This window comes from Oryzias latipes, chromosome 13 (genome assembly GCF_053564925.1).
Source record: "Oryzias latipes strain Hd-rR chromosome 13, Olatipes_Hd-rR_3.1".
NCBI lineage: Eukaryota > Metazoa > Chordata > Actinopteri > Beloniformes > Adrianichthyidae > Oryzias > Oryzias latipes.
Window position 1 is genome coordinate 29,244,728 of NC_136249.1, and position 26,005 is coordinate 29,270,732.

At 41.4% G+C, this 26,005-nt stretch overlaps 1 protein-coding gene across 2 annotated transcripts in view; it reads left to right on the plus strand.

The window, feature by feature from the left end:
* Nucleotides 1-25,230, plus strand: part of foxo1a (forkhead box O1 a) — a 28,872-nt gene extending 3,642 nt beyond the window's left edge. Inside the window, exons 2-3 of one of the 2 annotated variants that reach the window (XM_011482191.4) lie at nt 19,928-20,119; nt 21,651-25,230. In XM_011482191.4, the coding sequence (XP_011480493.1) occupies nt 19,928-20,119; nt 21,651-22,820 (1,362 nt within the window). In that variant the 3' untranslated portion in view covers nt 22,821-25,230. Of the gene's footprint in view, nt 1-19,927; nt 20,120-21,638 lie in introns of both variants that reach the window. The other variant, NM_001160464.1, reaches the window with a different exon arrangement.
* The last annotated feature ends 775 nt before the right edge of the window (nt 25,231-26,005 follow it).

Here is a 26,005-nt window from a genome sequence, read left to right on the forward strand (position 1 = left end):
AGCTCTTTTTAGATCAGATCACTGCCTGATTGTGATGTGTTTGCACCGAAGACCAAAATATAAGATTCTCACTTCTCGATTTTATTTTAGTTGTAACCTGAGCCTGAATGCAAACACGGAAAATGTTTGTGCTTCTCAGATAGTTTTATGACTAATCATTGCTTTCTTTTTGTCAATTTCTCCCTTAGTAATAGCCTGTGTTCCTCTGTAACCTCTGGCATCAGCCAGTTACAGTTCGTTAATTGTCTCCAGCATCATTACTTGCAGCAGTCAATCATTGACTTGTTGTAAAGCATGCAGCAGAGTCAGACTGACAGCAGCTTCATGCATTTGTTTCTTCTTCAAATACAGCTATATAAACAGAGACCCTCTGGCCGTTTCTCCATACATTTGACAGTTTCTGCACGACTGGCAGCTTGGAGAAGGCTGCTCAGCTGCCGCCTGCCCTCGCTGCTTATCCTGCCATGTTGGGGGTGTAAACTGAGTAATAACGTGGGAAAGTAAAGTGCCATTTAGCTCTGCAAGGGGAGATATTCGCAAAGCTCCATTCGGTCTCGCCCAGGGGGGGCCATCACACTTTTGTATCTGTGAAGCGGTTTGACTTGTAAAGCAGGCGTAGTTCGAGGGAGGATGACTCTGGTTATGTTGAAGATGAATATTTTCTTTGGTTTGCTACTAAATTTAGCTTCAAGACATATTTCGGGAAGTGTGTCTGACTCTGATTGTCTTGCACTTATAATTGGGCACTGAATTTTGGGGATTTGTTGCAGAAATGGTCAAATACTTGGTTCTTGGTTCCTTGGTTCTCCCATCGTATCGTTGATGAATTGTTTGATCCAGTTTTCTTAGAGTTGCTGATCCTTCACAGTTGCCTGAACTGAGTCATGCCGGCCTCCACACTACTCAGGCCGTCTGTGATTGTGTGAACTCTTGAGGACAGTTGTGTCAGGTGGAACCAGCTTGGGCCAGATCTTATCTTGGAATGGACCTTCTAGGTTCCTGGCTTGGGTGACTCCCAGCTGGAAGGGGAACAGATGGCAGAAATGGTGTATCGCCAAACTTTATTTGTGGATATTTACAAAGGAAAATCACAGCACGGGTTTCTCATTAATAACGTAGTGTACACACACGGCAAAACTCGTGTTCTTTCTCGTATTTCGTCGTCTTTTACGTCACCGCTGGATAAATATTTGCCTTCAGCTGCTGGAGCTGGACGGCTCAGGTACGCTTTGATGTCAGGATCGGGATCAATTCGGTTGTAGGTTTTCGCTGTACGCCGCACTCTGTTGACCTGGAATTCCTCAGCCCACGCTGGTAAACACTCCCACGGATCTCAAAACAAACTGTGCCTGAGCAGACAAACACGCAGGTCCGAGCGGAGCGTACAGCGAGGAGCGCCGGGGTCATTACCGTGTAAATGCACCTATTGACTCTCTTTCCTCTGTCTTACAGTAAACAGTGTGAGTGTCACACAGACACAAGTGCGCTCCAGATGAAGATAGCTGCAGGATTCGACTTGTGATTGATGCTCAGAATGTGCTTTATCTTCCCTCAATTGAGTCACACTGACAATGTCACAAGTCTGACCTTTAACCTTTATCTGCATGACAGACAGATTGAATTAGCTGATGTTTGGGGAGGAAAAATGTCACTCTATTTTAGGAAACGCCTTCAAACCTTTCAGTTAAGCCAATTTCAAACATGTTTGGTTAAAACCTTAAATAGACACTCTGCAAAAAATCATTTTGGTCTTTTAACACATTTTTGTGGCATTTCCTTACGATGGAGGACAAATATTAAGAAAATTACATAAAAATTGCATTTCTGAATATTTTTTTGTCATTCAAATAGTTGTGAATCAGAAGGAGATGAAAAAATAAAAAGATTTTAATTGTCACGTAGAAAACATGCTGAGTTGTTCCCAAGCTCCCTGTTACGCTCTATTCTGATGCATCCACTTACAGACAAATAGATCCATGTACGTCTTTGTCGTCATCAACCGAGCTGGCTTCTGGCTCAAAACTGTACATCTGGATTACTTCAGTGTTGCTCGCCATTTTTGTTGCACTGGTATTGTGGGGTTGGGGTTGTGAGGGAGTGCAAACAAAGTGATGGGAAGTGGGGTCAGGCTTACTCCATGCCAACAGTCCCACCCACTAAGCAAAAGGGAATTTCTAATGAACTACTGCCACTCTGCAGAAACTATGTCCTAGATGGCGGCATAATCATAATCAAAAGACCATTGGGAACGCTTTTAGAATAGATCCAAAGATGATCGGAGTGGGTCTTTAAAGGAAAGCAGGAGCGGAGACACGAGGCGTTTATAATCCAGGGCGAACACAGGGCTGGTTGAACTTTACGTCGGCTCACAGGGCTTCAGCTTTTTAGGGTCTGAATGTGTATTAGTGGGACAGCGAGCCGGACGGAACAGCGGTTCTCCTGTTTCTGCTCGTTTAAAACACCCACCCACGCTCTCCCCGAGGCAGTCGAGGAGTCCAACCCTGGCACCGCACCAAAAACATGAGGGGCAGCTGTGTTTCTCAGGCAAAGAGCTGAAGGAGCTCTCTCTTCACCCGCCTCTCCGTTTCCTGCCAGTGCCGCCTGCCTCTCCAAGCCGGGTTTTCTGCCTCAGCACAAAGCGGGTCACACTTTATGTTGTCGAAGGGGTTTTCTGCTTATTGTACGCAGGGAAAAAACACTGAAGATGTGTGAAGGAGAGAGACCTGGTGTACTGGAAGTTCAGTCTGGGCAACACTTGTTAGGAGTTGCATAACTAGACATTTACTGGAATCAGGGAGCCGCAGGCCAAAGTCTGGTGCCACTGGTTAGTCAGCGGAACTGTGAGGTACTGTGTTAGAGATATGTGGGACGCTGGTCTCGTGTCTGTGTGTGTGTGTGTGCTCACATAACCTGGGCCTCATAATTAAAGCCCTGCTGCTGGCAGATTCACAATAACGATGGCAGACAGACAGACAGACAGGCAGGGGGGAAGACAGGCTGAAAGAACATTCCAGCACAGACTTTTTTTTTTCTTCCTTTTTTTAAGCTCAGAGTGACAGTCCTTTTTTTTTTCTCCTTGACTGATATGAAGCCACTATTTTCTTATGAGGGCCTATTTTCCATTTGGTTTTTGGATTGTTGAATATACATAACTGACACGCCAGGGGGCTTTAAGCACAAAAGCAGCTGCGAGTTTTACGCCGTTAGATGACAAAATGACGGGAAAAAAAGGAAAGCTGATGATTTTTAATGGTGAAACTTTTTTATGTTTGGGAAAAATAGGACATAAACAAGTATGCCTTAAAGAGCTGATCAGTGAAGTAAACGGTCAAAATGTTCATTTGGCACGAGTGGATCCACTTGCTGTGACGTTTTTGGCACTGCACTTTGTAGAAAAATGTGATGCAACCAAACTTGTTCACTCATTTGATTGAGCAACGATGTGGAACTGGTAGTCCCATTTCACAATGTTTCCCTGCCGTCCTGTTCTGGATTTATTTACCTCCCGGCCTCGGCCATCAGATGGTGTTTGCAGGGAATTCTATTGCTCCGTTGAGCTTTCTTCAGCTCTTTTTCTGTCCATTGGTACTGTACTTACGTTTTTTAAATAGAATAGTTCTGAAAATGTGAAATTTTATTAGTTTTGAGTTTGTTTTGTTACAGTATTTTGGTTAATAAAAGTTCAACAACTTACTTAAGTCTAACAACAAGAGAAAAAAAAGTCAAATCTTCCCTTTATTTAGGCTTTTAAAGACCCACTTTGATCATCTTTGGTTTATTATTAAGTGTTCCTAGTGGTCTTTTAACTACAATTATGCTGTTTTTGGGCAAAATGAAAAAAAACCTGTCATTTTCTAGGTCATAGTTCCTGGAGCAGCAAAACTTCATCAAAAATTTACCTTTGAATCGTGGACGAGACTGTTGGTGTGGAGTGACGCCGTTCCCTCATTCCCCTCGTTGATGAGAGCTCTCTGTTTACAATCTCTCCTGCTAACTCCCAGCTCCTCACACCCCCAACCTAACATTACCGGTGCAACAAAAAGGGTGAGAAAGATTGGAGCTTTCCAGCCAGATATCAGCTTGGATGAGGAAAGCGAAGGTGTTCATGGATCTATTTACCTACAAGTGGATTTATCAGAATAGAGTGGAGCAAGGGGCTCGGCCTAAGTTTCTTCTACATCACAAATACGATACAGTTGGTGCAGAGCAAACCCACCCCCTCTTCCTCTCTTTGTTGCAGAGCTGAGCAGGGAACTATTTTTAAGCTTAATTTTCTTACTATATGTCCCCCATTATGGGAAAAAGGCCACAAGGACATGTCAAAAACCCCAAACACAATTTTATATAAACATAAATAAATATATTTATTTAACTTAACAATTTAATTATTTTTATTGTTTTTTTTTTTAAATAAAAATTTTTTTTTAAAAACCTCAAAACTAAATGTATAAATGTAGCCCACTGTGATCCTGCCAGGCGATTTCTGTCACAGTACTTTGAACATGAATGGCACCACCATGTTTTAAGCTATGTGCTTTCCAATGTGCTACAAAGCTTTATCAGCTCCACGGAAATATCTGTTGCCGCATCTGGTACCTCAGCCCTTTCTGAACCTTTATCTCACTGGAATGAACTCTGGAAAATCCCAGCAGCGAGGATTCCTTTTCATGTTGCAAATTTAAACAAATCCGGTCAAATGTGTGATTCCACCCCCCTGAGGCTGGCACAGTGGAGCCCTGAGGCACCGCTGCCGGACATTTGTTTTCTCATTCCGTCTGCGGACCCAAGGAGGGATTTGTTTTTTTGTGAGCGTGATGACCAGCAACGGAATTTTGAGAGTCCGTGATCGCCAACCGAGAGAAGATCCTCATTCCATAAGACAGGGGAGGGGTTCCCACCCAGTGCCTCTGTCATGTAAACAGTCATTTAGAATGATGAGTCAGAATGATTTAGGCTTTTTTTTTTCATGTGGTATTGGTAGTGGTGGAATAGCAGCACGTGATGGTTTGTTTTGGATTTGGGTTTGCCCAGGCTTGGCAGGTTTTTTTTCCTCAAAACATGCTGTTGCTCCGGAGGCTTTTCACAGCCTTTACTCTCCAAAAAATCTGAGAAAAATCTGCCGCTCCTTAACTGGAAGACCTTGGCATTATTTCAAGAGGAACTGCCCACAGACCTTTAAATCAATTTCATCATTCAAATGAGAAGTGAAAGTCAAGCTGGTGGACATGTGAAAAACGTGCACTGTAAATGCCTTGTAACTTTTTAAATGTGTGTGTTTTGGATGGAGATGCGCGATGAAAGCGGCACTTTTATGGGACTGCTTGCTGCTCAGGCCCTCCCCAAACCACAAGCATTAACCAGATCCACATTGTTGTGCAATCTTGCCCTAAGGCGATTATGTGGGGTGCCTGTTAGACTGGACCGACATTATCACACCATCACACAATCAATCTGGGCCTCTGATAGATGAATGCTCATTGGGACTGCACTGGTCCAAGAATGACGAGAAAATTAATTCAGCAAAATCAATCTGAGGTGCTGCTTTTCGCAGCAGGTTCACCACCTTTGTCGAAGCGAATGTCAAGAGCAGTAACACAGCAGATGCGCCATCAATCCTGTTGACTTTGGGGCTTGTCGTCTCTAAAGCTACGTACACACGGGCTCGGAAATGCGCGTTTAAGCGACCAATTCCAATGAAAAGTTTATGATTAAAACTCTTGACTTCACATGTCCCTACACAAGTTTTTAAGTCCATTTTGGGGCTCTACGTACAAAATTTAAACCAGCTCTACGTTGACCAGTCAGGAACTCAGATTTATGAGTGACATATGGATGGCGTCCATTTCAAAACCGTTTAAAAATCGATCATGTCGGAGAAATGAATATTGGCAGTTTGTGCCTGGACGAAATTCTATGACACCAAGCCTTTCATTTATCAGAATAGAGCTGTGCAAGAAAAAGCCTGGAGCAAGATTCGCCAGATTTGCAACGCTTTGACATTTCACAACAAAGCCTCTTCCAACTGTAGGTACATGTGCTAGTATCGGTACCGACAATCCAGCATGAACACCGTTATGCTAAAAGCAGTTTAAGAACTCCCACTTAGCGCGTGCTTGAACAAGCAATACATGCCTTTGATGCATGCCAGACAGTCAGTTTGGGGCTTTTTAAAGCAAACCCAGACTAAATCTGATGTTTCCTGTTCCAAAAGGTTCAGTGGGCAATTTTCTCAAAAAAAGTAGTGAATATCTAAAACCAAGTGTGGTTGTTAGGGTGCATATATCTCCGTCTGTGTGGCTTCTCTGTAGGAATTTCCGCGCTGGACTCTGACCCAGTCAGGGATTTTTGAGAGGCGACCACGAGGATTTCTCCATGACTCACACATTCACATTACAGCAAAAATCACATTTATTCAATCAGAAAGAATATGACATGGTTTTATATGTTTTGTTCTATCGGGTCATAATTGATATTGGCAGATTTAAAACAATTAGATGTTTTATGCCTAAAATCTTAATCATGGAACTTGAGATCAGTTATCTGTCTGTACAGTTCTGTAGAAGTGTTGTGATTTCAGGACAAAGAGTGACAGATTTATTGTTCCACATACAAGGTGTGGCCAAAGGTTAATTTGAACCTTCGGTCGGGTCTGACTGCACCGACATTGTCTTGTTTGCAATCTGTAATCTCCTTTTTCTTCCACTTTCTCATCTACCTTTTGAGGAGAGGCAGAGTTTAGCCCCGGCTGGCAGGAAGTGGCTGTTTTGTCAGCAGCAGAAGGTATGCGGGGTAGTGATGTCATCCGCAGAGGAAGCAACCTCAATCGTGACGCCAGATTCAGTGGCTTCTTCCTCTTCCAGGGTTTCCTTCATTCTCCAGCATCCTTCCTTTGAATTCCACTCAGAGCAGGAAGTGAATTGCTGTTAGTGCCTTTCCCCGTATTGGTAAACAATCCCACTCGGAAAAAAAATTATGTTGAAACATTTTTTTTTCAGGGGCTGGACGGTGGGGTGGTGGTTTGCACTCTTGCCTCACAGTGAAAGATCCCTTCTGGTTCAAAACCCAGAAGGGATCTTTCTTTGTGGAGTTTTCATGTTTTGTCCATGAATGTGCGGGTTTCCTTAGGGTACTCCGGCTTCCTCCCACAGTCCAAAAATAAGCTTCATAGGTTGAGAGGTGACTCAAAATTGTCCCTTAGGTGTGAATGTGTTTGTGTGAACCTGCAAAAACCTGGCAACCTTTGCTCAACAGTAACTGGGATAGGCTCCAGCAACCCCGTGACCCCCGAAAGGGAATCAGAAAATGGACAGCTATTTTATTTACAATAAAAAACAAACCTTTCAGTTTCGTAGAATTGGGACTGGATTAGGAGGTTTTATGCACCCTATCTGTTCATTCTGTGCCCCTGCGCCAGTTAGGATGTCCTCTGGTTTATCTATTCAGAAAAACAAGTCTTTGTCTGCTCTGATTGAGTATCTCAAAATGGCACCATAATATTATCAACAAGGCTGAAGACCAAGGGCACTCTTGAAATTTGTGACAAAGCCACAAAAAAAAGAAAAGTTATTTAAACATTTGACACAAAAGTGAAAAAAAAAGAGTTAAAATGTTCCTTTTGAACTACTTGTGCTATGGATTTGTAATTAAACGAATAATGGTTATCTTGACTAATTGCAGAGCTGGTACCTGGCTGACAGCCTTATACAGACATGTATAACTCTTAGTGGAATTAAGATCATTAGGATTTGACATCTGTTCTATAAAACTGTCTGACATGATAATTATAGCAGCCTGCTCAATCAAAGTCAGTCTTTTGATGAATTATTAGTACCAGCCTTTCATTTAGTGACCATTTTGTTCTGATTTACACTCTTTCAGGCACTATAGCTTCAAAACAAGAGCTTCTTCAGTTTTTTTATGTTACCAGCATTTCTAGTGTTTAACAGGAATCTCTGTGGTAGTGAAGGTTCAAAACTCTTGAAGAACAGGCAGCATTTACACTGTGTGGGTGTTCCGTCGTCTCTGTTCTGCTCGGTTTTCAAATAAAGTTCAAGATTTTGCAAGTACCATCCTCTTCCTGTCATCTTCATGCTGCAGGTTTTTCTATTGCAGGGACACATGCTGCCTTTTGAAGAAACTTTAGAAGGGCTGGGTTTAAGGTAACAATATCAAATGAACTTTTACATAAAATAAAGTATCGATTCATCAAATAACATAAATGGTTTTCCTTTTAGGGAAAGAAATGTGTGTTTTAAAGACCCCCTCCGATCGTCTTTTAAACTATTTTCAAAGCATTCCCAGTGGGGTTTTTATTGAGATTATGCAGTTTTTGGCCAAAATCAAAAAAACCTCTCGGTGACATAGTTTGTGTGAAGTAGCAGTAGTTCATTGGAAATTCGCTTCTGAGTTGTGGGTGATACTTTTGGCACCAGGCAACCCCCTCCCCTTCCCCTCTCTGTTGGAGAGCTGAGCAGGGAGCCTGTGGCCTGTCCAGCATCACAATTTTCCACGTCACAATTAAGCTTTTTCTTTAGATTCACAACGATTTGAATAAAGAAATACTCGGAAATGCAGTTTTTAGCTTAATGACAAAAAATGCCACAAGAACATGTCCAGAACACCAAGAACAAGATTTTGATCGGAGTGGGTCTTTAAAGTGGGGTCTTTGTTGGGACATAAAGCTGCTGGGATATCCCTGTGTTTGCCAGGTTAAACTGGCGAGTAAATATATCCACCTCAACCTTCCTGGCCTACGAGGATGCAGAAGCAGGTCAGGTAATGGCCGCTAGTTGCCAGACAGGCACCCAAGCAGTTGTCCACACACTGCATCTTTATCCAGAGAAAGCAGGCAGCAACCCAGCCCAGTGGCTGTGTTGATCAGAGGCAAAAATATCTCCAGTCCACAGACACAGCTCTGTGCATTTATAGACTCGCATTGTGTCGCACATAGCAACACTTGCACATATTTTAGCATGGGGAGCTTAGCCAGCACAACCCAGCTCCTGTCTATACGCACGAGCTGCGTGCGTGAGTCTGTGTCAGGAAATCAACAGGCACAAGGGCGAGCATTACATATAAACACAGAGGGCCTGTGAACACTGGCTTAATGCTGAGGCATTATTTTCATTTAAAAAAGTGATGAGAATCATTCAGACAGTCTTTTGTCTGCACCGATAATGCAGACACCAACAGAGTGCTGGTGTTGTTTACTCCTTCTGTTAGCAGCAAGTCACTTGTCTGGTTTACTTTTTGGTCGCAAATCTGTCTGGTCCTCACATTAGACCCTAGATCTCATTGCATCCCAGATAACTTTAAATCTCAAATCTAATGTGATGAGGATCCAGCAGATTGTCTCGTTGGTCTAATTTTTCAGTATATTTCCAGTTTCAGCTACAGACCAGATAGACTCTTTTATCATCTTGTTAGGATGTTAAAAAGCAACTCTGATTATCTTATTTCAAAAGCGTTCCCAGTGGTCTTTGAATTATGATTTTGCCAGAAAATTTAAAACTTTGATCTACACGAATCTAGTTTCTGCAGAGTGACAGGAGTTCATTAGAAGTTTTCCTCTGAGTTGTGTCTGTTACCCATGCCTGAGAGTTCTCTGATTACACACTCTCCTACCAGCTTAGAGCCTCTCACACTCCCAACCTAACATTGCCGGTGCACCAAAAATGCGAGCAATATTAGAGCTATCCAGCCGTACATTTTGGGGGAAAACGAAGATGTACATGGATCTAGTCGTCTACAAGCATCATAATCAGAATCGAGCAGTGTAGGAAGCTTGTGGCCCACCCAACATATTTTCTGTATCACAAATACATTTTCAAACAGCATTTCTTTTATCTACTTCTGACTCACAATTATTTAAATGAAGAAATAATCAGTAATGCCTTTTGAGCCTAATTTTTTAATCTGTGTCTTCTACTGGCAGAAAAATGCCAAAAGAGCATTTTAAAATATCAGGAATACAATTTTCTTTGGAGTGGCTCATTAAATGTCTAATATTCCCCTTTTTTATTCACCCCTATCTAGAATTCTGTATTTGACACTTTGAGGCGAGGTGTTCTGTGGCCCTGGGATACAGAAAAGACTACCGTACCTGAAAAGAAAGAAAAAAATATTTTCATTGTGCACCCTAACTTGTTATTTTATTTCTGCATAAAAAAGTGATGCAGTGGCCACTGGAGTTTTAATTTTTCCTAAGATCAACACTGAATTAAAATAAAAAATTGTGTTATAACCCAAAACTCAATTTTTAGCCAAATTGTCCACCTAGTCTACAAACTTCAGTGTATTTATTCAAACAAACCATGGGAAGTCCTGCAAGGTTACTTGTTCAGCCAAGTTTTTCTGTCAAAGCTCTCCAAAACGGAGCAAACAATAGATGATTTATTAGACTCCCTTAAATGTGTTTTGATTCACAACGAGGGCAAGTCTGAGGTGAGTGATTGTTTCTAGGATGTAGAGTGATGCCAGTTTCAACTATTGTAACCCTCGTGGGCAGACCTACCTGGATGAGGCACCACTCTTTCCTTTTTCCTCTTGTTTTGCGCGGTCAAACTGCAGAGTTTTGATTAGGAAGTCGTGGCTCTTGAACCTGCCAGTCTCTGCTCTACACCTACACCAGCGTCTCCTCCTGCAGCATTTTGCATGTAAACCACAGGCATGAGTGGCATCAGTATCAGAACTGGCCAGCTCTTCCTGAGTGGATGTAATACGGCAGGAAGCTCGCTAATAGCCACTCTTCTCACACTATCAAAGCGATGAAAGATTCAGGAGTGTCAGCGCTTCGACTGATTGTCATTTTTTGCTCAAATTGCCGCTTAGAAAATAGCGATTGTGTGTTTGCAGTTTTTGTTAATTATCAATCCCCAGCTTAACCAATCAGCTTAATTTAAAAGGTTCAGCTGTTGTAGGGAGGAATAGGGGCTAAGGCCGTTTAAGATTGCCTGCACAGGATTGTGAAAAGGCGCTTCAGCCGTCAGTAAATACATTTGCAGACAGATTTGCTCCTGCATGACTCGTGTTTTGTACTCTCTCCATTTGCGCTTTATGACAGTCATATAACTCAGAATCTAACAATGACCACTCTGAGGAGGTACTTTCCTGATGCGCATCCTAATAAAATTCTGAAGTAGTTGGGGATGCACATTGAGTGCGTTCTCCATAAAGTTTTTGTCTCTGCGGAGCAATTATGTGAATGTTGATATCAGCGAGTTTAGACTTTTTTTTTTTTTGCTGCATCACAAGTGTGCACACAAGTGTTGCAAGTATTTGGTGTGCACTAAGGAGCCCAAAGGAACAATTGGGGCAGGATGGAAAGAGAAGTAAAAATAATCTAGAACCATATCTTAGGGTTAGTTTCCATTTTTATTTCTAGTCTTTGTTTTTGAAGCAAAACAAATTTCTTTTTATAACTTCGCCAACAGAGGTGCGTTTGTGTCCTTCTCACCAGACAAAACTGGGGCGCTGCACTGTGCTACTTGCTGCTACGCAACACTAATGACAACAATCTCAATTTCCTTTGCTGTAGACAGTTCTTTTTCAGTCTAATCTTAAGATGTAAATAAAATAAAAGCCAGAGGCTGTACATTTCCTTTTCCCTCTCCCTTTTATGATCACCACTGTATTAACTCTGGTAAATAGGTCAGTGATTATTGCAGGCCAATCCAACAGTGGCGGTGATGATAATCTAACAACTGCAACTACATGTAGTCATCAGTGTCTGTCCAAATTGCTTTGTAAATGTGTACATTATTATGTTTTGCATCTGTTTGTTGTTCAAGTGTAAAATCCGGTAAAAGAAAATAACTTAATATCCTGTCATGAGGACATAAACACTTTAGGCTGTTTTGTTTGAATTAAAGGTAACTTAATGGAACCAACTTGCCAAACGACATGTTTAAATCTGGATTTAAATCAAAGGGTAATGTTGAGTTTTTGAGAAGGAGCTCAGCTTAAGGCTGCTATTTATTGATTTTTTAATTTTTTATTTCATATTATGTTTATTTTAATATATGTATTGTTTTATTTGTCAAATCCAGCAGCTGAGCAAACAAAGCTAAAGATCAGATTTTACTGTTACAATAGGGCGTTATGAGTCTTCGGACACGGGAGGTGTATATTTGCATAAACCCCTTTTTGGCATTGACTATTGGCACGTAATTTTCTTAATTCCCTGCAGCCAGTGCTGAACTTTCTTCTTGGCCGCACTGACCTGGAGGGAGGGTTAGGGTTAGTGTTGGGGTTGGTTTGATTAATACGTGCGACCAATAAGAACATTTTGCCTTTCCAAATTGGCTTCCTTAGTTTTCTTTTGTTCTTTGGAGTATTGTTTTGCTTTGGCAATACCATGTCTGTCATTTTATTGTGTTATCATCCCAGTAAAAACTCTACTTGTACCATATAATTAAGAAAAGTTATGAGGATTGCTTTTTTTCGTAAACCTTTTAATGCTATCAACGTTTACTTTCTAATAGAATTTGATCCTCTTTACTATCAATGTTCCTTCCTGTGTTCCCAAAGTCGTGGACCTTGTCTACGTCTAATGATCACAGGTCATTAAGTGTATCTGACACAGCAGGCTAAACCCACTGCAAGCCTATCTCTTGATGACTTTGTGGTCCCAGCCAGTGGTAGTTCATTGTCATTTGTTGCTTTACCTGCTGCGCCGCATGCTGTTGTTAAGTGGGCAGACATGCTGAGCTGGTGTTAGACTAATAACAAGTTTGCACGTTTTCTGTCTTAACCACACTGCTCTAATTTAGCCAGACTCAGCACAAACCTCCAGACGTGACCAACCTGCAGCTTTAGGGCTACTTATCAAGGCAGTTTGGAGAGTTCACAATAGCCTATAGGTTGTTGCCATCAAAGCTGCAGACGTTACACAAGAACTAGTTGGTCATAGTTCAAATGTGCACCTTCTGCACAGTCCTAGACCTTTGTAGCAAAAGGAAAATGTCTGTTCAGGACAGCACCGTTTCTTTAATGAGTTCAGTGAAAACAGCTCAGGAAAACCACATGTTAACTTTTATCTGTTCCATATCTGGTAAATGTACATGAAGCTATGGTTGCTGGCGTGCGAGATTGTACCTGCTGCATGCTTTCAGTCAGGGAGGGTAGAACGTTGCTGCACTACAACCTTGACTGGATGAGCTTTGCAGATGAGGTTTCACTTGTGGCTTCACATGATTCAAAGCAGCAGTGCGTGTAGGTGGTGTTGCACTCCCCAGGGGACTTTTTTCATTAGACGAGTTGACATTTGAGTTAGTTCTGATAGCGTCAGCAACTTGGTCAGTGTGCCAGAGAAAGTTGTTGGCACACTGTCGCCACTTTTTTCCAGAACTTTGCCACCTTTATTTGTAAAAAACGTACACACACAAAAAAGAAAAATGACAGTTGACATAAATAAAATCTCACCTGAAGTCTGTGGGAAAAAGGCATTTGAACTTTTTCACTTCCTGGTTGACCTCAATCCCAGCATGATTTGACATTACCAAACTGACTGAACAGACTGAACAGTGGTGCAGTGGTTAGCCCTCTCTCCTCACAGTGAGAAGCCCCTGGTTTGACTCCCACTTTGTGGAGTTTGCATGCTCTCCCCGTGCACATGTAGGTCCTCATTCCACAGTCCAAAACATTCTTCATGGGTTAATTTATGGTTGTGCATGTGTGACTGTGTGTGGGAATTCTTGTCTGCCCTGTGACAGACTGACAACCTGTCTAGGGTGTACCCCGCCTTTAACCACCAGTTGGCCTGATCTATTCACTCCAGTGTAAAACAGCCCAGCCGGAAACAGAAAAAAACAGAAGAAAAAAACACAACTCATATCTGGTTCTTTTATGATTAGGGAAAAAATACAAAGTGATAATTATCAGTCTTCTTTTTTCCTATGGTTGATCATCTTGAACCTCGTTATTTTATGAAGTAAGTTTGCACTCAAACTGTAGCATTTTATGCTATGTTTCCACTGGGCATGTGATGGGAGTTCTCAATCACACTAAACAAGCATTCGTGAAGGTGGATTTAGACCCATGGTGCCATTGAAAGGGGCTTCTTCTTCTTATTGATCTTTTGCTACCGTTTACTACCGCAAGCTCGACGCCTACAGTTAGAAGAGGCTTGGTACGAAATTTCAAAACGGTGCAAATCTGTCAAATCTTGGTCCAGGCTTTTTCTTTCACAGCTCTATTCAGATAAATGAAAGGCCGGGCACAAACCTCAATTATTAAACTCTCCTTCATGTTCAATGTTCAATTGGTTGGCACCTCCGTAAAAGAAAATGGACGCCATCCATATGTCACTACCAAATCCGAGTCCCTGATTGGTCAAAGTTCAAACTGGTATACCTTCAAATGCGTGTTCCATAACTGCTCATTTTGTACGCGGAGTCTGCAAACAGTCGTAGAAACTTGAGTACCTACGCATGAACGTAAGGGTTTCAAACATGGAAGCTCGAAATGCGCATTTATTCGTGTTTACATATACTTTTCACTGAAGGTGCCCTTTTAATCGTGCAATGTGATTGTAGCTTTAAGGTTGACAGTTTACTATATAAGCTTCAGCTGTAGAACAGCCTTATTGGACATGTTTCATTAACTAATAGGCTTGTTTGTCTCTTCAATTTACCAATTTGCCAGAAACTTTTTTTACCCAAGACGGTGATGGCAGAGGAGCTGTAAATTGACTTTAAGTTAGCTCAACAACATACAAAACAATGTCCATTTATCTACAGTCACTGGTGCATATTTTAGAAAGTCAAACAATTAGACCTGATTAGGCTATAATAGAGGCAAAAAGTTTTGGTAAATAATTGATTAGTAGAACACATCCCCGTGTGTTCACTATTTTCTGTTTGTGTATTAAATAAATTGTGGTACTTAAGAGTTTGCACATACGTCTAACCACTTGTGTCAAAAAAATCAATCAATTCTATTCATTTTCTTATTAGCCCCCCGATGGTTACCTAATTAACAACACATGGCTCTAGTTGGTTTAGAACTAGTCCAATTCGTCCCCACCATTGACTTTATGTGGGATCTGGACTGAGTGACCTCTCCTCCCTGGCGTTCCAAACAGGAAGTACCAGCTGTCTCCAAGAAGCCAAAATCCCATATAACTCTATTGAGAAATAAACAGCTATTACTCAGTCATTCAATTTGTCTACCTTTTATTTTACCACATTCTTGATAATCCTCATTTTATTAATGATACTTTTTCTGTAGTGCCTTCACTTCATTTGACTTCATTTGTTTGGAGCTGGAAGTAAGTAATTTTCAATGGGTGACATCACACTCACTCAGTCCAGTTCTCATAGACAATCAATGGTCCCCATTTAGACTGGTCAACTGACATTTCCAGCCAGTGTTTTAGGTAGAATCACAACAAAAAAACTACAAGTAAGCAGAAAGCTATGCCTTAATGGTAAGATATCTATTAACCCCAACAAAAGGAATCTTTAAAATTTGCAAAGTCCATTGCTTTTTTGATGTAGCCCCCCTCTGTCAGACAGCCCCTCTGGCTCGGTTTCTTAAACAGCCTCCACATCAAACGCATTCTCCTCACACCACCCAGACGCCCATACTACAGCCGCTTGTTGAGTCACCACACTGCCATTCATGTCGTTTGGTTTCCGCAGTCACGCAACAAAGTGAACATCACTTTCATTTAATAAGTACACTCTGACAACAGGCCTTAGCATGTGTTGCTAAACATAAACCTCCCCTTGCTGTTTGGGGGTGGCGGGGGGTGGATTTGCGGTGTCCACTTGGCTCACACATCTGCGACTTTGCATTCCATGGCTTTTTCTCCACTTACCAACCGCCATGTTTCCTCTGAGACAGGAAGTCAGCTCTGTTTCCTGTCACAGTCTTCTTTCATGTGGTCACTTCCTCGTGCTTTGCCAGGACCACTCTGTGCTGTTGACTCAGACTGGAGGTGGTGCTCCTGATGGTGGGTGCAGGAACAACACGGCAAGATCACACATCAAAATAGAAGCCCCAATAAAGTTTGAAACTATCAAACTGTATTTTTTTACTTACCACGTAAAACTATATTTCCTTTTATATCTTTTAGCTGTAAGAAGCCTTATGGGTTATTTATGCACAAGATCTTTATCATTGCTTTTTACAAAACAACTTTATTTTGTCGCATTTGGTGCCTAAAAAAAGCTGCAAATCCTTGGCATGACTATCATATTTTTGCCCAGCTTTAGATACAAAAAGTCCCTCTGCGACAGTAACCATAGTTCAGTCCTGTGAAGTTGTGGGTTTTGTAACCTTGCTAAAGAATGTTGATTGTGATGACTGCCTGGCTGGGAATCCTGCATTTACTGTTTCCTAAAAGATACTAACAAGTTGGCTGCGATTACAGTTGAACTTTGCACAGTGATTAGCTGGAATGTTTAGATTCCTGTGTTCTGCAGCCAGAGATAAATCCATGACACACATTGTCTCAGATAGCAAATGAAATCTTAAAAAGTGAGGGAAAAAATTGAGTATGCTGTGCATAAGTAATAAATGAAAGTGTTTTTTTTATTAATGCATGTGAGTGGTGTCTCTCCGTGGGTGATTATCTTCATGTAGATGACTTCATTCCCGATTGCGTGTGATTTCAAACCACTGTGTATCGATGTCAGCAAAGGAGTGAGCCAAAAAATCAAAACCACGCTATGGTGCTGTTTGACAGTCATGCAGCCATTCAAAAAAAATTAATAATAAAAACAAGCTGGCACGCACACAAACACACAAAAACAGTGGGAGACGAGACTTTTCCATCGGCCACATCAGACAGACTCAGCCACACGGAGTGCTGCCCAGTTCTGGTGCTTCCCATCGTTTTATGAAAGCTACTCCTTCTCTCTTACATCAAAAATGTTGGGTTTGTGTTTTTTAATCCTCTTGATCATTTCTGTTTTAACTATGAGCTAAAGTAGAAGTCTCTAAAGCTGAGGCTTCGGCTGCAAGTTTCTCCTTCCTGTCATCAGGATGATGGAGGGCTGCAACAGGACATCCCGGCGTCTGTGCGCACATTGCAGTCATTCCTTATTGCAGCACGGCAGAAATCAGCAGCACTCAGCAGTCATGGGAAAGGAAAGCTCATGACCCGACTCCACTTCTCTCCTTTTGTCATAGGCACCCAAATGCAGCGGGAGGAGAAAGAGGAGGGGTGGGGGTAGGAGGGGGGGGGGGGGTGAAAAAGCATGGTCTAATCAGCAAAGGGCTGTTATGGATCTCAGATCATACAAACTAGCCAAAAACTATTGGCTAAGGCAGCTGGGTGATTTGATTCAGAGGTAATTACATTCATTTGTAAAGGACTTTTGTTCTCACAGCCTCTCTTGTGCTTCGGAGGACAGAGTCAGATGAGAGACCAAGAAGCAGAGGTGAAGAAACGAGGAAATAGATATGTGCCATTGCAGCTGAAATGAAACAGTTTCTGGTTCATTAAGATGCTGAATATTTGTTCATTTTTCAAATTAAAATCAACAATGAAAAAAAAAACATAAAAATACAGCTTTATTTTTTAATTCATTTTTCTCTAATGTTTAAAAAATGAATAGTGTTTCTTTTTTTTATTTTCCCATTTATGTAATAAATCAAAAATGGAGCAAACAGATGATGAAAGGTTATTTTCATTTATCATTGTAGTTTTTTCTTTAAAGTGGCAAATTCAAACACAAATGCACCAATGACACACTGATTCCCCCTGTTTTAAAAAAATGTATTTTGCTGAAGAACGCCACTCTAGGTCCTAAAAGCCCTGCTCCGATCATCTTTTGATTAATTTTTCAGAGTTCCCAGTGGTCTTTTAATTTGGATTATGCCGCTTGTGGCCCGCCCAGCGTATTTTCTACATCACAAATAGGCTCTTTTTCAAATGGCTGCTTGTGATTCACAACAATTTTAGTAAATAAATACTCAGAGATGCAATTTTGATCTTAATTTTTTTTAATGTCTTCTATCATTATAAAAAATGCCACAAGAACATGTTGAAAACACAAAAAATTGCTGTTTTGGTCCTTAAGCCTAACCCTGGAGAAGCCACAGGGTCAAATTTGGTTTTATAGATGTATTTTATTTTATATTTGCTATTTGTTTGTTATTATTATTTTTGTTACTACTAATTGCTGCTCCCCTAAAATAAACAAACAAAATATTTTCAAAATAAAAGTAAAAGCCCAGAAGAAAATTTCCAACTAGATGCTCCAGGGCTAAAAAAAAGCCACACAATGCAGAAGTTTCCCCTAAAGGCTGGATCATGCGATGCTAAAAATGATTTTTTTGCAGCAGATTCCAGTGACCTTCAGGATGCTTCAGCAATGTGTTATCCAGAGGGTCTGCAGTAAAGTCCAGAAACTTAAGTAATTTTTGCAATATTCCTGTTTGTAATATAAGGTCCTGATCCAGCTGTTTCTCACTAATTTCTTTTTTTTTCTTGAATCGCCACATAAAAAAGAAAATGGAAACATGGTTCAGAAATTGGAGGACCCACTCCTCTTCAAGAAGTTTTGTCCTTTCTAAGAGCTGCCTGTTTTTCTTGGAAGAACGTAGGAAAATAAATGGGCAGAAATGGCAAATGGACTGTATTTATGTTGTGCTTTTCTGGTCCTAATGATCACTCAGAGCACTTTTACTCTACGAGCTCCATTCACACAGCCCTCTCTCAGTCTATACAATGTTTGCTTTAGCCTACAAAGTGCTTTTTCTCTCTTTGTCACACAAACTCAGACACTGATGACTAGTTTCACTGGCTTGCTCAAGGACACTTTGACAAGTAGAATTGCCAGCATGAATCACCTTTTGGCATTAACAGCGCATAAAAAATTCAGAAATTCCCCAGAGCATAGATTTTTTTTGTAATTTTATTTTCTTTACAAGAAGTCTCGAATATATCATTTATGTAGATGTATAATAGCAGAGTGTTTACACTTTAGCTAAACTTTTAATCCAGTGTCACCACAGTGTTTGGTCTGCCCTATTACAAGCTTTTTTTTACACTCTTTCTGATGACATGTCAGCGACAGCAATTGCAGCAGTGATCAGAGCAGGTTCCAGCTGAAAAACACGGTGGTGAGGATGAGGAGACGCAGGGGTGAAGGCAGAGCTCAGCCCGCAGACTGCGAGCCAGATGTGAAGCAGTGACTCACAGCAGGCAGCGGGCCTGATGACGCGCACGCTAAGCTCTGCGTGCGAGTTGTGTGCGCTCACTGGGAGTTCCAGCCTTTCCTTCAAAACAACCCGCTTTCCTTAGGCTCAGTAATGTCTGGACAAGGCTCATTACTACATGTTGAGTCGTGGACTCGGAATGATGCCGGGGCAGAGTGTGAATTATTCTCTGAGGGTAAACAACGGCCTTCACCAGTTTTACGTTTGCATCGTGGGTGAAAAGCAACATTTTTTTAGAGCTGTGCTGCAGAGAAACAGAGTGTCACTCGTTTGCTCAGCAGACATTTGCCCAATATTCTTGCCCTTTTGTTTGCCCTGTTTTTATAGCGCTTCACTGGGTTCCTGCTCAAAAATTAGTTTTTCCACTGCTGGTGTCACGAAGCCACGTCAGAGCCCGACGTTATTGTCTGTGTGAGGAGGAAAGATTAGTCTGTTTCCTCCCTTTGATTTTGAGCTGGTTTTGACAAGAAACAAAGTCAGGTGGAATGTGACTGTTTTTCCAGTGATGTTTGGCTTTGTTTGTAAGGAAAGCCACACATGGACAGCACACTTCTTCAGGCTGATTGTTTCATTCATCTGGAGGCTGGATAGTAAACAAAAATGACCTTAAATAGCTCGCCTCTCCCCTCATAACTCAAATATCAAGGAGAGGGTGAACTAATGGATTTGCACTTGTATGATAAAGTACATCTGAAGTGTTTTGGAAAAAAGCAAAACCCTGTTTGTCTCATTTTTCTCCTCCCTAATCTTTCTGCAGAACTCCATCAGACACAACCTGTCCCTTCACAGCCGCTTCGTCCGCGTCCAGAACGAAGGGACGGGGAAAAGCTCGTGGTGGATGCTCAACCCGGAGGGTGGGAAGAGTGGAAAGTCCCCACGCCGCAGGGCAGCCTCCATGGACAACAACAGCAAGTTCACGAAGAGCAAAGGAAGAGCAGCAAAGAAAAAGGTAACCTCCTGCAGAAACGAGTCCGTTTCACTGAAACGACATTATAGCACAAAAAAAGAAATAAAAATAGAAAGGTAAAGTCGGACATAGAAGAAAGTGTACTCTGCAGCATTAACCCCTTCATGCTGTATTTGCAATGTTGGGCTCTTCTTAATTTAGTATCACATTGAACATAAAACACTGAAGAATACATTTTTTTAATTAATTGGAAAAAAATTCAGGCAGGAAGGAGTTAAAATATGTATCCTTTAATTTGATTTTTGACCATATTGAAGACCAGTAGACCCCAACCCTTTTTCCGGCCACAGACTGATTTATCGTCTTCCAGCCGTAATGAAGTTGAAGTGGGTTCAATTTTATTGTATTTATTTTAGCCCCCAGTTTCCTTTATCTTTTGAGGGTAAGTTTATCTTTGTCCTCTGTAAAATACCTGCAGCTGCTTTAAACTTTATTTGCACACTAGATTTAGTGTAGGAACCATTAAAGGGTACTATAGATTGTCCCTTAACCCCAAACTGTCAAATGTTGTTGTTCACCTTTCGGCACATCCCTTCAGGGGTCGCCACAGCGAATCAGCTGTCACTAATTTGCGCAGGTGGTTTGGCAGAGATTTTTATGCCGGATGCCCTTCCTGACACAATCTTGTACTCTATCCGGGCTGGGGACCAGCACAGGGAATCTCAGACTTGGGCCTTCTTGTGGCTACATAGTTGGGCAGTAGCGCGAAGGGTCTTTCGAGCCGAAGTTCATCACACTCGCTGGGAACCGAACCCTGGCTTCCCATGCGCAGCCAACTGAGTTATCCTGGCCCCGTAATTACACAAGAATAAAGTCGTAAAATTACGAGAAAAAGGGCGGCAATTTTACAAGGAAAAGTAAATCCATCATTTCAGCCAATTATGTTTTTTGTTTTTGTTTTTTAAAGGAATCTACATGCCATAATGCATTTAGACCTTTGTAGCTATACTATAGACACCGGAAATCCACTCCTTGTGGTTCAATAATATTCTTCTGAAGAAGCCCAGTTTCCTGCACATTCTTTCAATCCCCTTAAACTTATATTTAAACGATGCTGACTCAATAAAATACATAGTGTTTCCTAATTTGTAACCGCTTTAAATTGCACTCTACATCTCATACTGAAACACGTCATTGGTTTCTTTTTTATTGTTGTTGTTTTTATTTTTCTTTGTAAACAGACTATTGCCTCATAAATGTAGGACTTCAATCTTTTCAATTCTCCATTTATAATTTATGAAATTATACCATTATTGTCGTAAAAAATAGTGACTCTTTTACCCCAAATTCAACAAGATTATTCTCTTAAAACTATGACCTTTTTTTGTCATAATATTACAACTTTTTTTCTCATTAAATTAAAACTTTTTTCTCATCATTTTACATCTTTATTCTCATAAATTTATTTATTTTTCTACATTTTATGGTGACCCTAATACTACATAACCATAAAATGGTTTAAAATGATTTGTGGTTCTCTTGATACCCTGTTAATGTCCTGGTTTCCCCACAGCTGTGCCAGCAGGGTGGGCCAGACGGAGGTGCAGACAGCCCTGGCTCCTACTCAAAGTGGCCAGGCAGCCCAAACCCCCACAGCAATGACGACTACGACGCGTGGAACAGCTTCAGGCCTAGAACCAGCTCCAACGCCAGCACTCTGAGCGGTCGCCTGTCACCCTTCATGCCCGAGGATGAACTGGGTGAATCCGACGTGCATATGGGATACCCAGGGGCCTCGGGGGCCAAGATGACCGCCACGCTGCCCAGTCTCACTGAGATGACGGGACACAGTTCTGAGAATGTCATGGAGAACCTCCTGGACAACCTGAACTTGCTCTCGCCCAACAACTCTCAGGTTGGCGGGGGGGCTGCGACCCCTGGCTCCTCCCAGTCATCCCCGTCTTCAATGATGCAGCCGAGCCCCGGCTACCCGGCTTACAGCTCCCCCAGCATGGTCCCGCAGTCACAGCAAGACTATCACAAGTGCGTGTACGGCCAGTCGGGCCTGTCCCCCATACCACTGCAGACGCTCACAGAGAACAAGCCCAGCTTCGGGCCCGGGATGGGTCAGTACAGCTGCCCCGCAGGGCTGTTGAAAGAGCTGCTGACGTCAGACACCGACCAGCACAGTGAGCTCATGCCATCAGTGGACACCGTGGTGTCTCAGACCAGCGAGGGCCGTATGCTGCCTCCGTACAGCAGCAGCCAGCATGCAGCCAAACTCATGGCTGGTGGGAACGGCCGCCCACACTGCCTTTCTCACAGCCACCCCCACGGCGTGCACAGCCACGCTCCGGCCTCCTCGCCAGCCATGAACGGCCGCTTGCTCATGTCTCTGAACTACAGCGGGGGCAACGGTCGTTTGCAAGCAGCTAAGAACGCCATGCAGATGCCTTACGGCCTGTCCGGTCATCTCAGCGGGGGAGGCATGCCTGCCGGCTTCTGCCCCATCAACACCAACGGATACGGCCGACCTGGCATGTCGGCGCCCTTGCACACAGAGAAACTGCCCAGCGACCTGGACGACATGTCCATCGAGAAGTTCGAGTTTGACATGGAGACAGTTCTCCATGACACGCTTATGGACGGAGACTCACTGGACTTCAACTTTGAGCCGGTGGTGGCCCAACAAGGGTTCCCTCATGGAGTAAAGACCACCACGCACAGCTGGGTGTCTGGGTAGAGACGGTAAAGACCATTTCAAACTCTAAATCTCACACCTCAGGTGTGTCCCTGTTCCAAAAGTACTTCTCAGACCAGATCACGTAAGCAGCTGTGGAGAAACCACCATCAGAGCCCCCTGAAGATACAGCCAGGTTAAAAACATATATATAAGTGCCAAACCTTTTTTTTTTATTTTTGCCTTAACCCAGGAACCAAGCTGAAACACACGCTGTGAACTCACAGGGTTACAGATTTCGTACAGTGGTGGAGTTTTGCAAAAGGAAAAAAAAATCATCCTCATCATCATCAGCAGGAGCAAAACAATCCTGCTCTGTTTACTGTCATCAATCAAGCCTTTTGAATGGAAAAGTAAGAGGTGATAACCGCCGCGCGGCGGTAATCAGGCTGATAAGTCGCCACAGATTTCCCACAGAACCCTCGTGTTTTGTTACAAAATGAACACATCTGAATGTACATAATGTAATCAAAGAGTTTGTAAAATTGTGTTCTCTGTTGTGTCTTTTTTTTAAGTTTGTACATAGTGTTTACAGAAAGGAAGATCACAGCAGAAGAGCTCACAGAGAAAACTGGACCTTTTCTTTTTTATGGCTGGTCAGTCAGGCTGTACAATGAAAACACAGTTTCTAAATTTCTTGTACATTAAGAATGTATATCAAAAATGATGTAGTCAATGTTTACTAGATTTAGATTATATTTGAAAGCTAAGTTAGTTGTGGCTTACATGAGAATTGTTCTGTGTTACTTGTCGCTCTGAACCTTAATACCGCTGGGGCCTATTTATTGTGCCTGACAATGTAGAAACTGAATGCAAGCTTGAAGGGTTTCAAGTTTTTGATGTTTATGGTCCAGAAGATACACAAAGCGAGCAGTCTTGAAGAAGAGTAATCTTTATTTTCTACGTCCTGCCTTCGTCTTTCTGTAAAAGTCAAGAAAATATGTAAACTGTTATAGTTGAGGTTTCCTGGATAAAGTTTTTTTGGGGCGCTGTGAATATTTACGAGGTCAATATGTTTTGGATGAAAAATCTTCTCAGCGCTTCTGTTGTAATCATGCAAGTGCATGTGCATCCTGTGCCCTGTTCATTTCCAAAGCTGTTTTTATCTGCTTCGTCTTTAAAGATTTTTGCAGAAAATTTGCAATTTGGTCCAAAGTAGCCCGCAAACACCGTCTTAAAAAAACAGCCTTACTACTTTCAAAATCCCCCTCCCTGCTACCTCTGCAAATCACTGCCGGTTAACATGTCCCCCTACTGTTGTTACCATTTTAGTGATGCAGTTCCTGCAAAAGGTGCCACTGAGTGTTCGATTTTCAAGCTGTATATTTGTATATTGAAACTTCATTTTCCCACTTATCACCACTTTAATGGATATTTTTCCCTGTCTTTGTTAAAATGTGAAGACCAAGTGGCCTAAAGTTCAAAATTCTTACTAATCATTTATGAACCATTCCATCTGACACCATCAGGGACTCTGTGGATGCAGAATAGTTTGGATCCAAGTCCTCTGACATAATGAGAGTCAAAAAAAAACCAACGGATTCTTACTATCTCTAAAGGTGGGGGAGTCACTTAAGAAGCTGCTGTGAGGCTGCGTTGCCAAGTGTTGCCTTTCTTACCCACCCATGCCATTGTGTACTTTGGCCAAATTTGCCTTTAAAGTCATATTTCTAGCATTTTAGCATGTTTTTTTAGAAATATATAGAAAAAATATATATATTTGTGCCGGTCACTCAAGTCAGGATCAATTGTAATAAATCTATATAGACTGACTTTAAAAGGTAAAGAGCTGTACTAAGTAAATTATATCGCTACATTTTTCAAATAATTGAATCTATGCATTGTATTCTTTAACTTTATGTTGCTACTGTTATATTTTCTTCTTTTTCTTGAACTTTAAACTGATATTTTATTGTAAGATAGCGCTGTAAGATGTTATTGTGTTGTTGTCGTCGAAACTCAATGTTTAAAAGGTTATATGGGGGGGAAAATGAAGTTTATTTAGAAAATAGTTGATGCAGTGATTGATATGCTAAGCTTTTGTTAACTGACAAATGTGGTTTTTATTGTATTCTGCTATGGTTTTTAGAAAAACAGCATCAAAAAGTAAATTAGTAAAAAAAAATAAAAAGCCTTTTTAAATGAAACAATATTTATTCATCCGAGAAGTCCTGAGAGGTGCAGATTTTGGACCAATTTAGATATTGCACTTTTGCTTACATTTTATAACAAAGGGCTCCTCGTAAAATGAGGAAGAATTCCAATTGCATATTTTAGAATACAAATCTGTTACATTTATCTTATACAGAAGTAAAATGTAGTTGTGTTGTGTGATTTGCAATCATTAAGAAATCTGTAAATTGTTCAATATTAATGTTTTAAACCCTAAATAAATGTATTTCTGTGTAAAAAAGACGTGGAGTTTTTCATAAACCAATGTGGGGTCCTTTGAAAGTGACTTATTTAAATGTTTCTATTTTGTTATACATAAAACGATTTATTTCTTTTTTTAATAATTAGTCTGTAATATCCATGTTGTGGTAGCTGTAAAATACATCCAAATGATTATAGCTCCTCTGCCGTGCTTGAAAGTTTTAAAGCCAAACAGAACTTTGGTGTTCTCTGTCCACAGGACATGTTTCCAGATGTCTTGTTCTTTGTGGAGGTGCCCTTTTAAGTATCTTTGTCATTTCAACCCCCCTTTTTATATTTTTAGACCAATCTTGCTTTGTTCTACAAAACCTAACTGCAAACTAGGCTTTTTGTTTTCCTTTTAGAGACCCACTTCAATGAAAATTATTTTTTTGGTGTTTTTTTTAACATGTTTTAGGGGAATTATTTTGATGGACAGATACAAAGAAAATTCATATCAAAATTGCATTCCTGAGTATTTCTTTATTCGAATCATAGTGAATCAGGAGCAGACGAAAAAAAAATTACGTTTAACCCTTGTGCTACCCTAGGCACTTTACCATTGGGAATTGGGTCATCTAGACCCACTAGACAGTGGTCTGAACCTTTTTTCTTCAATGATTTGTGATCTTCACTGGTGTCCATGGATTACATGAAATCTTTCCACCTTTATCCACCTTTGTCATGGTAGGGAGAACACGTTAATGCAAGGGTGGGGTCATCTAAGATAGCACAAGGGTTAAAAAAGGAGCTTATTTGTGATGTAGGAAATACAT